The sequence below is a fragment of the Coregonus lavaretus genome (assembly GCF_964263955.1).
Source record: "Coregonus lavaretus genome assembly, chromosome: 35".
NCBI lineage: Eukaryota > Metazoa > Chordata > Actinopteri > Salmoniformes > Salmonidae > Coregonus > Coregonus lavaretus.
The window spans coordinates 9,855,348-9,872,977 of record NC_140022.1 but is presented as its reverse complement, the minus strand read 5'-3'; the positions used below and the strand labels follow the sequence as shown (position 1 = coordinate 9,872,977).

The 17,630-nt window shown below is 41.6% G+C and overlaps 1 protein-coding gene across 1 annotated transcript in view; it reads right to left on the bottom strand.

The window, feature by feature from the left end:
• Positions 1-17,630, bottom strand: part of LOC311109878 (uncharacterized protein) — a 75,724-nt gene that overhangs the window by 49,558 nt on the left and 8,536 nt on the right. The window contains exons 4-5 of the mRNA XM_084152892.1: positions 17,239-17,508; positions 17,011-17,088 (exon numbers count right to left, since the gene is read on the bottom strand). Of these exons, the coding sequence (XP_084009018.1) occupies positions 17,011-17,088; positions 17,239-17,508 (348 nt within the window). The remainder of the gene's footprint in view (positions 1-17,010; positions 17,089-17,238; positions 17,509-17,630) is intronic.

Here is a 17,630-nt window from a genome sequence, read left to right as displayed (position 1 = left end):
TCAGTGTTCTCATCTGATATTTAGGCTGGTTGGAATCCCGGCCCTGATTCTGGTCCTGATATGGTCCTCTCCAACGAGGATCCTTCGAGCTCTTCCTTCTGTAGTCTTTTACCACCACAAAGTCTCCAGGGCGCAGACAATGCTCAGTTCCTCCTGATAGCTTGGGCAGAGAAGCCTTCACCTGTGGGAAGAGAGTCTTAAGAACACTGTTAAGTGAGGCACAGTATGCTACCATGTCTTCTTCCATTCCCTGCAACGTCAACCTGTTTTGAGGAAATGGCGTGTTAGTCATTCTCATGGGTCGCCCTGTCAGCACCTCATGGGGAGAGATACCAGTCACTGTGTGGGATCTCTCTCAGAAGAGCCTTTGCCACAGCTGCTGCTGTAGCTCTCCTGCAAGGAAAAGCTTCAACCCATTTTGAAAATATGTCAACAATCACCAAACAATACTTGTTCCCCTCACAAGGGGTCAACTCAATGAAGTCCATCATCAAGTGCTCAAAGGGGGCCCTCTGGCCTGGGATGGGACGCGGGGATACTGAAATAACCAGAATTGGAATATTCCAACATTATTAGTCATACAGATCATACACTTCTTACAAAAATGTTCAGCAAACACAGTAAATCCTACTGTACTCCAATATTTATTTACAAGATCAACCATCCCTCCTTTTGACACATGGTCTTCACCATGTGACAATTTAGCAAGGTATTAGAAAGTACAACATGGCATGGCAGGTCTATTATATTCATTAAGCCATACACCCGAGGTGTCCTTGTGACAGTGTTCAGCCCACCGCCTTTGGGGAAACAGACAGAAGAGGAAGCAGCCAGCTTGGCCACAAAATCAGCTTTAGCAGAAGTGTGTGCTAACCACTGCAATAAATGAGGGGAGCTGAACGGCCGTCAGCAAAGAGGAGACAAGATCACTGTGAGCAATAGTTTTTCCAGACAAAGTTAAAAATCCTCTATTCTTCCACAACGTGCCAAAATTGTGCACAACACCTAATGCATATCTATCAGTGTAGATATTAACAGAGCAATCCTTTGCCAAAATACATGCTCTGGTTAAACCAAATAACTGCTGCCTGAGCAGACAAGTGAGAGGAAAGTCTAGCACTTTCCACAGTTTGAACAGTGATGACAACAGCATAGCCTACTAAAGGTTCACCCTTGTCGTTTCGCTGGGCAGAGCCATCCACAAAAAACTCAAAGTACGAATTCAAAATAGGAACGTCTTTTAGGTCAAGCCTAGGGATACAGTCAATTTCAAAGGTCAATTCATAGGCATGTTCTTCAACGGCATCAGCTGTAGGGATGAGAGTAGAAGGGTTAAGTACAGCACATCTCTTCAGTGTAACATGAGACATCGTCAACAGGATGTTCTGATAATCTAGCAATCTGGCAGGTATAAAATGGGCAGTTTCAGCCTGTGTAATAGTGGCATGAACCGCATGGGGAACATGCACTATCAGCTCAGACATCGCTACAATATCAGAACATGCCAAAACCCCCTCAGTTACCACAGTAACAGAGCGGAAGCAGGAAACCATGCCTCGGATAACAGTGTCTAAACGCTTAGAGTAGTACACCACAGGCCTATAGACAACTCTGTGGTACTGTGTCAACATAGCAGACATAAACCCATGATTCTCAGAGACAAAAAGATGGAATGGTTTGGTGTGGTCAGGCAAGCCCAAACAGGGGGTCGACATTAGAGCCTGCTTTAACTTAATCAAGGCTAATTCAGCCTTCAGACATTTCTATCTTTTTGCCATAAATACAATCCTGCAGAGGCTGTACTGTCTCCGCATAGTCTTTCAACCATGGGCGACAGTAGCCAGCCACTCCCAACAGCGACATCATGTGATGCTTAGTAACAGGTTTAGGCAGGGACGTTATCGCCTCAAGCCTATCTGTAGAGAGGGCGCGACCCTCAGAAGTAATGTCATGACCAAAATATTTAACAGAACTTCTACACAACTGCATCTTAGAGGGGGAAGCTTTATGAAAATTTTCAGCTAAGAAAAAATCAACAATGCCTTAGTATCTTCGTGACAGATTTCCTCAGATGAGGAACAGACCAACAGGTCATCAACATATTGAACCACAATACTACCTCCAGGGAGAATAAAACCTTCCAGGTGATTCAACGTAGCCTTGTGGCATCATCGTCCGAGTCAATTCTTTCCCAAGAAACGTAAGAGAACAAATCCTGTGACCCAGGGTCAACAGGGATGCTGAAAAATGCATTAGCCAAATCTATAACCGAAAAAAACAGCTCCCTGGGGGAACTTGGGAAAGAATAGTACAGTGCCTTGCAAAAGTATTCAACCCCCTTGGCGTTTTTCCTATTTTGTTGCATTACAATCTGTAATTTAAATTGGATATCATGTAATGGACATACACAAACTAGTCCAAATTGGTGAAGTGAAAGGAAAAAAATTACTTATTTCAAAGAATTCTAAAAAATAAATAACGGAAAAGTGATGCGTGCATATGTATTCACCCCCTTTGCTATGAAGCCTCTAAATAAGATCTGGTGCAACCAATTACCTTCAGAAGTCACATAATTAGTTAAATTAAGTCCACATGTGTGCAATCTAAGTGTCAAATGATATGTCACATGATCTCAGTATATATACACCTGTTCTGAAAGGCCCCAGAGTCTGCAACACTACTAAGCAAGGGGCACCACCAAGCAAGTGGCACCATGAAGATCAAGGAGCTCTCCAAACAGGTCAGGGACAAAGTTGTGGAGAAGTACAGATCAGGGTTGGGTTATAAAAAAACATCAGAAACTTTGAACATCCCACGGAGCACCATTAAATCCATTATTAAAAAATGGAAAGAATATGCCCACCAAAACTCACGGACCAGGCAAGGAGGGCATTAATCAGAGAGGCAACAAAGAGACCAAAGATAACCCTGAAGGAGCTGCAAAGCTTCACAGCGGAGATTGGAGTATCTGTCCATAGGACCACTTTAAGCCGTACACTCCACAGAGCTGGGCTTTATGGAAGAGTGGCCAGAAAAAAGCCATTGCTTAAAGAAAAAAATAAGCAAACATGTTTGGTGTTCGCCAAAAGGCATGTGGGAGACTCCCCAAACATATGGAAGAAGGTACTCTGGTCAGATGAGACTAAAATTGAGCTTTTTGGCCATCAAGGAAAACGCTATGTCTGGCGCAAACCCAACACCTCTCATCACCCCGAGAACACCATCCCCACAGTGAAGCATGGTGGTGGCAGTATCATGCTGTGGGGATGTTTTTCGTCAGCAGGGACTGGGAATTGAAGGAATGATGGATGGCGCTAAATACAGGGAAATTCTTGAGGGAAACCTGTTTCAGTCTTCCAGAGATTTGAGACTGGGACGGAGGTTCATCTTCCAGCAGGACATTGACCCTAAGCATACTGCTAAAGCAACACTCGAGTGGCTTAAGGGGAAACATTTAAATGTCTTGGAATGGCCTAGTCAAAGCCCAGACCTCAATCCAATTGGTAATCTGTGGTATGACTTAAAGATTGCTGTACACCAGCGGAACATATCCAACTTGAAGGAGCTGGAGCAGTTTTGCCTTGAAGAATGGTAAAAAAAATCCCAGTGGCTAGATGTGCCAAGCTTATAGAGACATACCCCAAGAGACGTGCAGCTGTAATTGCTGCAAAAGGTGGCTCTACAAAGTATTGACTGTGGGGGGGGGGGGGGGGGGGGGGGGGGGTGAATAGTTATGCACGCTCAAGTTTTCTGTTTTTTCTGTCTTATTTCTTGTTTGTTTCACCCCCAAAAATATTTTGCATCTTCAAAGTGGTAGGCATGTTGTGTAAATCAAATGATACAAATTTTAATTCCAGGTTGTAAGGCAATAAAACAGGAAAAATGCCAAGGGGGGTGAATACTTTCGCAAGCCACTGTAACTGTGTTTGGCACCAGGGGTGCTCTTGCATGAATAGTATCATTAACTATTCTAAGATCTAAGATAAAGCAAAGCAGTGCGATAAAAACAACAAGAGTTACATATGGGGTAAACAAAACATAAAGTCAAAAATACAAGCGAAAATATATATACAGTGTGTGCGCGAATGTAGTAAATTATGGAGGTAAGGCAATAAATAGGCCATAGTGCAAAATAGTTACAATTTCGTATTAACACTGGAATGATAGATGTGCAAAAGATTATGTGCAAATAGAGATACTGGGGTGCAAATTAGCAAAATAAATAACAATATGGAGATGAGGTAGTTGGATGGGCTAATTACAGATGGGCTGTGTACAGGTGCAGTGATCGGTAAGCTGCTCTGACAACTGACGCCTAAAGTTAGTGAGGGAGATAAGAGTCTCCAGCTTCAGAGATTTTTGCAGTTCGTTCCAGTCATTGGCAGCAGAGAACTGGAAGGAATGGCGGCCAAAGGAGGTGTTGGCTTTGGGGATGACCAGTGAGATATACCTGCTGGAGCGCATACTACGGGTGGGTGTTGCTATGGTGACCAGTGAGCTAAGATTGGCCACAGATAAAATGACGTCAAATCATGTTATATCTATCTTTGCTTTGATTGGACTGATCATGTTAACATCATACTTTCAAAATCTTAGCTAGCAAGCTAGACAAGCAGTCATCATCATGAATCACGTCGACAATCTACTGTCAAATCCTTTTCAATCCTTGTTAGGATTGGGTACAATGTCTCCTAAAGGTCTGGACCAAGAGTTTGATATCAGACCATTACTTACATGAATATGTCACTTTGATTTGTCTTGCCTTCCAGGTCTCCTCCTTGGTCATTTTATACATATATACTATTGTCTGTAACTACTACATGTGCCCATCTCATTGATATCAGATTATTAGAGATACACAAATAGTTTTTTTGCGTCATGTGCTTAATGGTCATGTGAGTAGAAATATGTATATTTTGGGATGTGAGCACTCAGTTTGATTGTATGACCTGAGGAAGATCCGTTTCGTATCGAGACGTTGTCATTAAAGCGGTGAATTGGGAGCTTTAACAGTGTGCAGGCCTCCTTGTTACTTTGCCAGTAATACGTGTCACATATCAGTTGCAAACAATATAATTGTTTTATAAATTGAGTTAATAAAGCTGCATACAAACACGGTCTCTTTTTTGCTTTCTTGAGTACGGCAGCTCCAAAATGCAGGCTTCAGCCTAGATCAGTGCTTTCTGTGGTGGAGGGGCTGCCAGCGGAAAATACAGAGCGTAGGGGTTGGTAATCTTCTCTAGTTGCGCCGTGATTGGCTCAGTGTTCCGTCAATCATGGGGCCACTACATCACCGCAAAAGATACAGGGAGAGCTAGAAAGTTCAAGCCCCCTTGAGTGCTGCCATAGATTTACATTAGACGTGCCCATCCAAGAAGGCTCAAGGTCATTGGCCACAGATAAAATGACGTCAAATCATGTTATATCTACCGTAGCTTTGATTGGACTGATCATGTTAACATCATACTTTCAGAATCTTAGCTAGCGAGCTAGACAAGCAGTCATCATCATGAATCACGTCGACAATCTACTGGCAAATCCTTTTCAATCCTTGTCATATGAAGATAAATTATAGATAAAACGTATCGGTGCTCATCGGCCATTGGACATAAACATTACACAACAAGTTGGAAATCGCAAATTCAACAATTAATGGTTTGGAAGGAATCAGTGGTTAACTGCAAGCCTTGCAAAGCAATCACTATTTTGCTTCCCCTGCCTGCTATTTGGTGGAGAGGGTGTGTGGTCCAAGTCTGGGTTTAAGGGTCTCTTTTCCAACCTTAAAAGGATAAACATTCACACGCAACACAATGGGCCAGAAAAGGTTGAATACATTGGCCATGCTGTCAATTCAGCATGAGTTCTGCCGGGTTAAAAACAACTGGAAACTCGGTACTGGGAAATCGCAGACTTCAGTGAGTTCAAGACAACTGGGAGCCGACTGGGAAAATATGTTTCGAATGGTTATCCAACTCGGAATTCCAAGTCGGGAACTCTGTCATCTTTCTAGAGCTCCGACCTGAAGATCACTGACGTCATGATTCAACCTTGTTTTTTTCAGAGTTCACAGTTGTCTTGAAAGCACCAAAAATCCAGAGAATGCCAGGCTTTGATGACAAATTTCATGACAAAATTTGCACACAAGAAGGACCGCCGCGGCACCTTCCTGTTCAAGTCCAAAAATGTATTGTATGCTGCTGCATAAATGATCTAATATGCCAGGGAGATACAGTAAGCAGACAATGAAAGCTCTTACAATATTCGCTGATATTTCTCTAAAACAGGCTATAGCCTACATGTGCACCACCAAGTCAGAACAGTAGCCTATGTTATGAGGGGGAAAGGGACCAAATTATTAGGGTGAGGCACATGGGCTACTAACAGCTTACTACACAACATACACTTAGTATTACTTTCATGTGTGCGCGCCTTCTAAGTCGAACCAGCAGGCCGCTCCGAGTGCCTCTCCTCCGCCGGGCGATGTTTTGGGTCAGCCGCTGGAATCAGTTCAGTTGCCCTGGGGAGGGCAAACAAAGGATCTGCTTCGGGAAAGTTGTATTCCTGGTCGTAATGCTGGTGAGTTACCGCTCTGATATCCAATAGTTTTTCCCCGGCTGTATGTAATGATGCAAAACACTTTCTGAACTAATAATGTAAAAAATAATACATAAAAAACAAAATACTGCAGTTTCCTAAGAGCTAGTCGCGAGGCCGCCATCTTCGTCGGCGCCAGTTTGTACAACTTTGACTATAGCTCAGCAACAGAGCCTCTTCACCTCAGGAGGCTGAAGAAATTCGGCTTAGTACCTAAAACCTTCACAAACTTTTACAGATGCACAATTGAGAGCATCCTGTCGAGCTGTATCACCGCCTGGTATGGCATCTGCACTGCCCACAACCGCAGGGCTCTCCAGAGGGTGGTGCGGTCTGCCGAACGCATTACCGGGGGCAAACTACCTGCCCTCCAAGACACATACAGCACCCGATGTCACAGGAAGGCCAAAAAGATCATCAAGGACATCAACCACTCAAGCCACTGCCTGTTCACCCCGCCTTCATCCAGAAGGCGAGGTCAGTACAGGTGCATCAAAGCTGGGACCGAGAGAATGAAAAACAGCTTCTCTCTCAAGGCCATCAGACTGTTAAATAGCCATCACTAGCACATTAGAGGCTGCTGCTGCCTATTGAAATCACTGGACACTTTAAGAAATGGAACACTAGTCACTTTAATAATGTTTACATATCTTGCACTACTCATCTCATATGTATATACATCATTCTATTCTATAACATTCTACTGTATCTTAGTCCATGCCGCTCTGTCATTGCTTGTCCATATATGTATATATTCTTAAATCCCATTCCTTACTAGTTTTGTGTGTATTGGGTATATGTTGGGAAATTGTTATATTACTTGTTAGATATTACTGCACTGTCGGAGTTAGAAGCACAAGCATTTCGCTACACCCGCTATAACATCTGCTAAACATGTGTACGTGACAAATACAATTTCATTTGATTTTATTTGATTTAGCTACAGTATACTGTATCTATACATGTATACACAAGGCCTGCAGATTAGTTATACCTCATTAACAAAATATCTTCTTGATCATTACTTTGGTTAGGCCTCTAGGTAACCAGCTCACACTAAGCCTATCTAACGGTGTCCCACTGGGCACACACTTGCTTAGCTATCCCACTGGAAACACTGGTTGAATCAACGTTGTTTCCACGTCATTTCAATGAAATTACGTCGAACCAACTTGGACTAGACGTTGAACTGACGTCTGTGTCCAGTGGATGTAGCCTGCAGTAAAGGGTGTGGTCGTTTTTCTTATCGATAGGCCTAAGAAAGCGTATTTTTTTACCACTTTCATACGATTATGTTGGTGGTAGGTAGACTACTTTACATTGTCAAAGTTTCAGTTCACCCCGACGCTTTCAACGTTTGAGCCTTGTGTAGCACACACGTTGTTTTTCCTGTGGTTTGTTGTTGTTGACATATGCACCTTGGTTGTAAGGCGCACACAATAGCCTAATAAAAAACTAGAATGAGAAAACCATGCACAACCAATGATAACTCGTCAAATCTGTTTGTCGCTGCTATTTCAGTAGCCTACGAGGCTACATTACATGTTGATCTTTCTGAGAAAGCTCCCTTTTCGTAGCCTAAGAAGTCGAAGTGAAAGTCAACTTCCTACTAGAGAACTTCTTGACAATGAAATTGCACAGTCATGTGGCTAAGAATTGGTTGGCTAATGGTTAGAATGATCAACTATATATATATAATTGTTACAATGTATCCTAGATCACATGCTCAACACATTTCTTAATTATTACAATGTAGCCCCCAGATTCTCCACCCTTTTACCGAAGAGTCCCTGACTAGTCGTGTATATTACACTTTGGCGCCACCTTGTGACGTGGAGTTAATGGCTTTCACCAATCAGGTTATTAAACAAATCTGCCTTATAACTTTCAGAGGTCATAATAATCAAATAAAATCCAATATAGAACTCATCAATTTATTGAAAATATATAAATATCAAACACCTCAAATTCACATTGAATTGGCAGTATATACAGGCCGGAATTCAATCGTTGCAGATAGATGTCACACTGCGCTTTGAAGTACATTTGTTTTGCACAGCAGCATGTCTCGGGAGGAAGGATTTAGGAATCGTCAGTCCTGTGGTGTGATCCGTTTAGTGAACCTGGCTGAGAAGTCATCCAGTGCATGCAAAGAGACTGATCTCTAAGTCTAGTGTCAACTAGTCAGATAGGGATACGTACAGTATGTTGGTGATGGCTGAACCCAGACCTAAATGGAGCTTCCTCTGTATTGCTTTCACCAATCAAGTAAAAAAATAAATAAATCTCTCTCTCTTTACAAGGCAGATGAGGATGAGCTCTACCTCTCAGGCCTGGTTCCTCTCAACCAACACTCTCTCCCTACAGTATACTTTGCCTAGTGTGGGGGTTGGCATAAAATACTCTGAGAAAAATAACTATAACAATAACAACCTGTACAAATTCCTTGACTTAAGTCAAGTGAAGGCTTGAAGAATTATTAAATTATAAGAAATTCACAAGATGCGATTAAAAACAGAAAGTGGAATGGGTTGGCATAAAGCGCTCTGGGGAAAATACCTGAAAATGTATCATACAACCACAAAGTGATTGGATACTATGGCTTCAAACAACAAAAACAATATGCACAAATTGATTTAGATTTGTAAAGACGAGTCATGAATAATGAGAAAGGGTAAGAATCCAAAGCTATTTACCTCAAAGTATAAGATAATCTCGTTTTTGTCCATCATCAAAAATGTTCTGATACAAATATTGCCCTCATATTTCTGAAGTACTGTAAATTCATAAAGCACACAACTCATCACATTATACATTGAGCTCCAAAAGTATTGGGATTGTGACACATTTTTTGATTGCTTTGGCTCTGTACTCCAGCACTTTAGATTTATCTGATTGAAGGAAAGTTACTTTGTGCAGTGTTTGCCTGTTGTTTTCCTTCATTTTATAGTTAATCGAAAACATCAACAGTTTCTCTCTTCTTGGTCATTTGTCTCAATGTAACAGACATGGAGGCATGTACTGAGAGCCTTCAAACCCCATTTTTGTGGTCCCCAGTTCACCACCAGGAAGACCACCACCTGGAAGGAAGCAATAGAGATCAGAGCTCATCAGACAAAACATTACTAATGACTAGGACCAGGAGTTTTTCCCTGGTCAGGTCACATGGTCAGGAAAAACTCTTGGTCTTATGTTATAAATGCAACAACAGGTGCTATTCCTTTCCTTTAAGAATACACCAATCTGACTTGTTCAATGTGTGTCTTTCATTGCATCCAAATTAAAAGAAAAATACCACATGTTGATCATCATTTACATTTAAGTAATTTAGCAGACGCTTTTATCCAGAGTGACTTACAAATTGGTGCATTCAACTTAGGATAGCCAGTGGGACAACCACATATCGATCACAGTAAGTACATTTCTTTAAACAAGCATCTGTGAGCAAAGTCAGTGCAATCAGGGACAACTACATCTTGATCACAATACGTATTTTTAACAAGTCAGTGCTAGCAGGTGAAATAAGTCAGGTGTTAGTTTAGACAAAAGACAGTGGTAGTAAAGTTTTTTTGTTGTTGTATATACTGTATATATATATATATATATATATATATATATATATATATATATATATATATATATATATATATATATACACTGCTCAAAAAAATAAAGGGAACACTTAAACAACACAACGTAACTCCAAGTCAATCACACTTCTGTGAAATCAAACTGTCCACTTAGGAAGCAACACTGATTGACAATAAATGTCACATGCTGTTGTGCAAATGGAATAGACAACAGGTGGAAATTATAGGCAATTAGCAAGACACCCCCAATAAAGGAGTGGTTCTGCAGGTGGTGACCACAGACCTTCTCAGTTCCTATGCTTCCTGGCTGATGTTTTGGTCACTTTTGAATGCTGGCGGTGCTTTCACTCTAGTGGTAGCATGAGACGGAGTCTACAACCCACACAAGTGGCTCAGGTAGTGCAGCTCATCCAGGATGGCACATCAATGCGAGCTGTGGCAAGAAGGTTTGCTGTGTCTGTCAGCGTAGTGTCCAGAGCATGGAGGCGCTACCAGGAGACAGGCCAGTACATCAGGAGACATGGAGGAGGCCGTAGGAGGGCAACAACCCAGCAGCAGGACCGCTAACTCCGCCATTGTGCAAGGAGGAGCAGGAGGAGCACTGCCAGAGCCCTGAAAAATGACCTCCAGCAGGCCACAAATGTGCATGTGTCTGCTCAAACGGTCAGAAACAGACTCCATGAGGGTGGTATGAGGGCCCGACGTCCACAGGTGGGGGTTGTGCTTACAGCCCAACACTGTGCAGGACGTTTGGCATTTGCCAGAGAACACCAAGATTGGCAAATTCGCCACTGGCGCCCTGTGCTCTTCACAGATGAAAGCAGGTTCACACTGAGCACATGTGACAGACGTGACAGAGTCTGGAGATGCCGTGGAGAACGTTCTGCTGCCTGCAACATCCTCCAGCATGACCGGTTTGGCGGTGGGTCAGTCATGGTGTGGGGTGGCATTTATTTGGGGGGCCGCACAGCCCTCCATGTGCTCGCCAGAGGTAGCCTGACTGCCATTAGGTACTGAGATGAGATCTCAGACCCCTTGTGAGACCATATGCTGGTGCGGTTGGCCCTGGGTTCCTCCTAATGCAAGACAATGCTAGACCTCATGTGGCTGGAGTGTGTCAGCAGTTCCTGCAAGAGGAAGGCATTGATGCTATGGACTGGCCCGCCCGTTCCCCAGACCTGAATCCAATTAAGCACATCTGGGACATCATGTCTCGCTCCATCCACCAACGCCACGTTGCACCACAGACTGTCCAGGAGTTGGCGGATGCTTTAGTCTAGGTCTGGGAGGAGATCCCTCAGGAGACCATCCACCACCTCATCAGGAGCATGCCCAGGCGTTGTAGGGAGGTCATACAGGCACGTGGAGGCCACACACACTACTGAGCCTCATTTTGACTTGTTTTAAGGACATTACATCAAAGTTGGATCAGCCTGTAGTGTGGTTTTCCACTTTAATTTTGAGTGTGACTCCAAATCCAGACCTCCATGGGTTGATACATTTGATTTCCATTGATAACTTTTGTGTGATTTTGTTGTCAGCACATTCAACTATGTTAAGAAAAAAGTATTTAATAAGATTATTTCATTCATTCAGATCTAGGATGTGTTATTTTAGTGTTCCCTTTATTTTTTTATTTTTTTGAGCAGTGTATATATATATATATATATATATAAAATAAATAAATATGGGGGGGGGGGGGGGGGGGGGGGTGTAGAAGAATTGCTGTTATACTATTCCAGGTATTCCTATCATCACAAACATAATAACAATGTAATAACAATGTGAGCACTTCCAAATGCTTTGTTAATAAATCTTGTGGTTAGTGTCTTTCTCAGACTTATACTTACCATCCTAAAACACTGGATTCTTTACTAGCTGTCGTCAGCCGCCCTCAACAGATTCAGATGATGTTCTGGCAAGAAAACACACAACAGAAGAGTTGGACTTAACCACACACACACACACACGTAAGCACGCACGCACATGCAGGTCAGCACGCAAGCTAACACACACATCCCTGGTCATCCCTTCACACCCTTACAAGCTACAACAATCAAACAGTACAGGGATTCCCTAGATTGTCTATCCTGGACCACAAACTGGCTCTACCAATCCTCAAGGTAAACAACAACATAGTAGATGGCAGAATTCCAGGTGAATGCCACTGTGTCTTACCCTCAGGCTTTGACTCATCTTTAGGACTGTTGGATCCACTGGGTTCATCTGCTAATGAGAACAGAAGGACAAACTTGTTCTAATGAGATCATTTCTAGTAACCCTCTAGATCACGTGTCAAACTCATTCCATGGAGGGCCGAGTGTCTGCGGGTTTTCACTCCTCCCTTGTACTTGATTGATGAATTAAGGTAACTTATTAGTAAAGAACTCCCCTCACCTGGTTGTCTAGGTCTTAATTGAAAGGAAAACCAAAAACCCTCAGACACTAAGCCCTTCATTTAATGAGTTTGACACCCCTCTTCTAGATGAACCCTCTATCCTTATAATACACAGTATAATGTTACAGGAACCAAATCATCAGGACAAATATGGTTGGAGTTCACTGTAACTGCCAGAGCACTCTGTTACCGGGTAAACTATCTGCTTAAGTTTCATACACACCTCCATTCTCCTGCCCCTTTACAGCTTTGTCATTGTCGTATTCCCCTGTTTTGGGGTTGGCCGTTAACATAACCCCTGCAGAATCACACAGAAGGAAAACATCAACTACAGCCTCTCTCCTACTGTATCAAATTCTACTTAAAGGTACAATATGGTACTTTTTGGGCGACCCAACCAAATTCACATAGAACTGTTATAGATCTTTAATTCCCATTGAAAGCAAGTCTAAGAAGCAGTAGATCTGTTCTATGTGTGCTATTTCTATGCTTCCGGTTTTGTACACCAGCTGCAAACAGCTGAAAATACAATATTTTTGGTTATGGAATGGTACAATGATTAGATGGTACAATGATTCTCTACACAATGACTGCTTGTTTTTTCACAGAAACTGAAATGAGGTAAACTATTAGAATTTTATCAACCAGGAAATGGAGGAGTGATTTCTGTATAGTCCACCTTTAAATAAGTTACTTCTGTTTATACAGTCTGAAATTAACTGGATGACTTGCCTTGTTCTGGCTGGACTCCATCACTGCCTTGAGTTGAGGAGAAGAGAAGAGAGAAAAGTTTAGGTTAACATTCTCATACACAGACCACATTAGTATTTGTTGTGTTCACTTCTGGATGACAATGGAAAGGATGCTAAATTGCAGAATTCCTGGTGAATGCCACTGTGTCTTACCCTCAGGCTTTGACTCATCTTTGCAGATTGCAACTGCATCGTACACATTTTATATATGCTAGCACACACACTGCTAACTTTAAACTCACACGAATAATCATCAACTTTTCAAACTGTATGTAAGTTTACATGTCACAAAAACATATTCTTCAAATAAATGCCACCACAAATAATATGAGAAACACATTTCTGGCAACATCTCCACATATCTGCATTGTCAAAATGGCCTCATAGAAGTACCATGTAAAAAGGTGTGTTAGTGTTACTACCTGTTTTAGTGGCAGTGTTAATTTAGTTTTAGTCTTTATGACTAAAATATATTTAATCCTAGTCCCATTTAAGTCATTTAATCCTTGATTTTAGTTATCATCAGTCGACTCTGGACGATTCTAGTCTAGTTTTAGTCAGTCATTTGAGTCATTGTAACTTTCTTTTGTTTTATTAAATAGTTCAAACAAACCTCTAACTTAACTTCCATCATGAACATAATGGCTTCCACTCCCTTAGTCCCATTTTAGTCACATAATAGTCAGTGCATTATTTTCTGTAAAATATTTCATATTTAGGCACCTACTGTCTTTTAAGTTTGCATTAGGTTATGATGACACACACTTTCTTGTTCATTTTTCATACTTTTCTTTAAAAAACATTGTGTCTGTACTTGACTATTCATATTTTTGACAATTTTTACTTTTACTTCACTACATTCCTAAAGAAAATAATGTACTTTTTACTCCATACATTTTCCCTGACACCCAAAAGTACTCGTTACATTTAGAATGCTCACGCTGGACAGCAATATGGTCCAATCCACGCACCTATCAATATAATGTGTTGTCATCCCTACTGCCTCTGATCTGGCGGACTCACTAAACACAAATACTGCATTTGTAAATGATGCCTGTCTGTCCGTAAAAAGTTAACAAGAAAACTGTGCCGTCTGGTCTGGTTTGCTTCAAATAAGGAATTTGATGTATAGCATTTACTTTTACTCAAGTAAGACAAATGAGCACTTTTTTCACCACTGTATTTAAGTACATTTAAAACCAGATACTTTTAGACTTTTACTCAAGTACTATTTTACTGAGTGACTTTTACTTGAGTCCTTTTCTATTAAGGTATCTTTACTTTTACTCAAGTATGACAATTGAGTACTTTTGCCACCACTGCGAGCGTGCACACACACACACACACACACACACACACACACACACACACACACACACACACACACACACATATTAGTGAGTAAAGGTCCCTAATTAGATTACAACAGGTTTCTTTATTGCTGGGATGAGACAAAAACAACACTGCTGTCCTGTGCTGTGAGTGCAGTGAATGGAGATACTGTATGTATAGAGTTGAAGTCGGAAGTTTACATACACCTTAGCCAAATACATTTCAACTCAGTTTTTCACAATTCCTGACATTTAATTCCCTGTCTTAGGTAAGTTAGGATCACCACTTTATTTTAAGATTGTGAAATGTCAGAATAATAGTAGAGAGAATGATTTCTTTCAGCTTTTATTTCTTTCATCACATTCCCAGTGGGTCAGAAGTTTACATACACTCAATTAGTATTTGGTAGCATTGCCTTTAAATTGTTAAACTTGGGTCAAACGTTTCGGGTAGCCTTCCACAAGCTTCACACAATAAATTGGGTGAATTTTGGCCCATTCCTCCTGACAGAGCTGGTGTAACTGAGTCAGGATTGTAGGCCTCCTTGATCGCATACGCTTTTTCAGTTCTGCCCACAAATGTTCTATAGGATTGAGGTCAGGGCTTTGGAATAATGCTTGGGGTCATTGTCCATTTGGAAGACCCATTTGCGACCAAGCTTTAACTTCCTGACTGATGTCTTAAAATGTTGCTTCAATATATCCACATAATTTTCCTTCCTCATGATGCCATCTATTTCGTGAAGTGCACCAGTCCCTCCTGCAGCAAAGCACCCCCACAGCATGATGCTGCCACCCCCGTGCTTCACGGTTGGGATGGTGTTCTTCGGCTTGCAAGCCACCCCCTTTTTCCTCCAAACATAACAATGGTCATTATGGGCAAACAGTTATATTTTTGTTTCATCAGACCAGAGGACATTTCTCCAAAAAGTATGATGTTTGTCCCCATGTGCAGTTGCAAACCGTAGTCTGGCTTTTTTATGGCGGTTTTGGAGCAGTGGCTTCTTCCTTGCTGAGCGGCTTTTCAGGTTATGTCGATATAGGACTCGTTTTACTGTGGATATAGATACTTCTGTCCCTGTTTCTTCCAGCATCTTCACAGGGTCCTTTGCTGTTGTTCTGGGATTGATTTGCACTTTTCGCACCAAAGTACTTTCATCTCTAGGAGACAGAACGCGTCTCCTTCCTGAGCGGTATGACGGCTGCGTGGTCCCATGGTGTTTATACTTGCGTACTATTGTTTGTACAGATGAACGTGGTACCTTCAGGTGTTTGGAAATTGCTCCCAAGGTTGAACCAGACTGAGGTCTTGGCTGGATATCAAGCAAAGAGGCACTGAATTTGAAGGTAGGCCTTGAAATACATCCACAGGTACACCTCTAATTGACTCAAATGATGTCAATTAGCCTATCAGAAGCTTCTAAAGCCATGACATCATTTTCTGGAATTTTCCAAGCTGTTTAAAGGCACAGTCAACTTAGTGTATGTAAACTTCTGACCCACTGGAATAGTGATACAGTGAATTATAAGTGAAATAATCTGTCTGTAAACAATTGTTGGAAAAATTACTTGTGTCATGCACAAAGTAGATGTCCTAACCGACTTGCCAAAACTATAGTTTGTTAACAAGACATTTGTGGAGTGGTTGAAAAACAAGTTTTAATGACTCCAACCTAAGTGTATGTAAACTTCCGACTTCAACTGTATATAGTGAATTATCTTGTATTTGTATTACTTTGGGGACCCAGTTAGCAGGTTGAATAGGGATCTGAGTCAAGTTAGGGTAATACTTGCCACACATTCCACCACAAAACTTTCTCAAAAAGTCAATCCAGGTGTCTTGAGGATATCCTGAGATGAATAAGAGACACACACATGTAAGAAATTATTAAGACACTTTCATTCAAATGAAATGCACATTGTGTAACATTTTGGTAAATCAGTGAGTATGAAGAGTTGAACCAGGAAGAGACAGAGAATCATCCTACCGTTTTTTTTCTTCCACACCAACCAAACTGGGGAGTAAAAATACAAATAATTTAGAACTTCTTAAAGTACAAGTCTGCATTAATATTCTGTCAGCTATTGAGTTTGACTTCACCCACATTTACATGCTTAAGCTGCAATAAGAAGACATCTTTTCTGAGAGCACCGATAAACAACTTGCATACAGTAAAACAACCTGCATACAGTACCTGCACACCTGAACACTACTGTAAATACAGGTAGAACAGGTATCCCCTTCAGGGGGTATAGCTCACTGTTGTTGCTGCTGTTATGTCAATCTGTGCTTCATAAATATGTACATGTACAGTGCTCTGTTACTATAGAGGTGCTGTTCTTACCTATTATAGTGGCGACAAGTACTAATATGGTAACGACAACACCAGCAACAACACCACCAACACCAACTTCAGAAGGCTCTGAAATGAAAACACATTTTGTATTGATACTCTGACAGGAGTTGATCAGGAATTCAACATAGTGCAGCATTCAAAATGTCCTACAACACTAGAAGTGTTACTAACATAGCAATACATAAGACTGTAACACACTTATGAGTGTCCACTCACCTGGGCCAAACACCTGTCCAACTGGCTCACTGGCTTCCCCTTCCCCAGCAGAGTTCTTCAGCTTGCAGAAGTACTTGTAACTGTTGGTTGATTTGCCAGTGTCGCTCTTAGAGACAGTGAGATGTTTTCCTATGACCTCCCACGCCCCCTCTCCCACTTTCCAGCTGTAGGTGACGGGTTCAGCACCAGTGGCGTCGCCTTTACAGGTCAGAGTGCAGGAGGTTTTGTTGGAGTTACAGGAAGAAGTGATTGTGGGTTTAGGGACAGCCTCTGTAAATCCAGGAGAGAGAGACAAAGACAAAGCAGGAAGAAAAGCTTGTGAGGCACTGAATAATCTGTTATTTAATATAGAGGCACACAGACAGACAGAAACAATTACTGATAACATAATG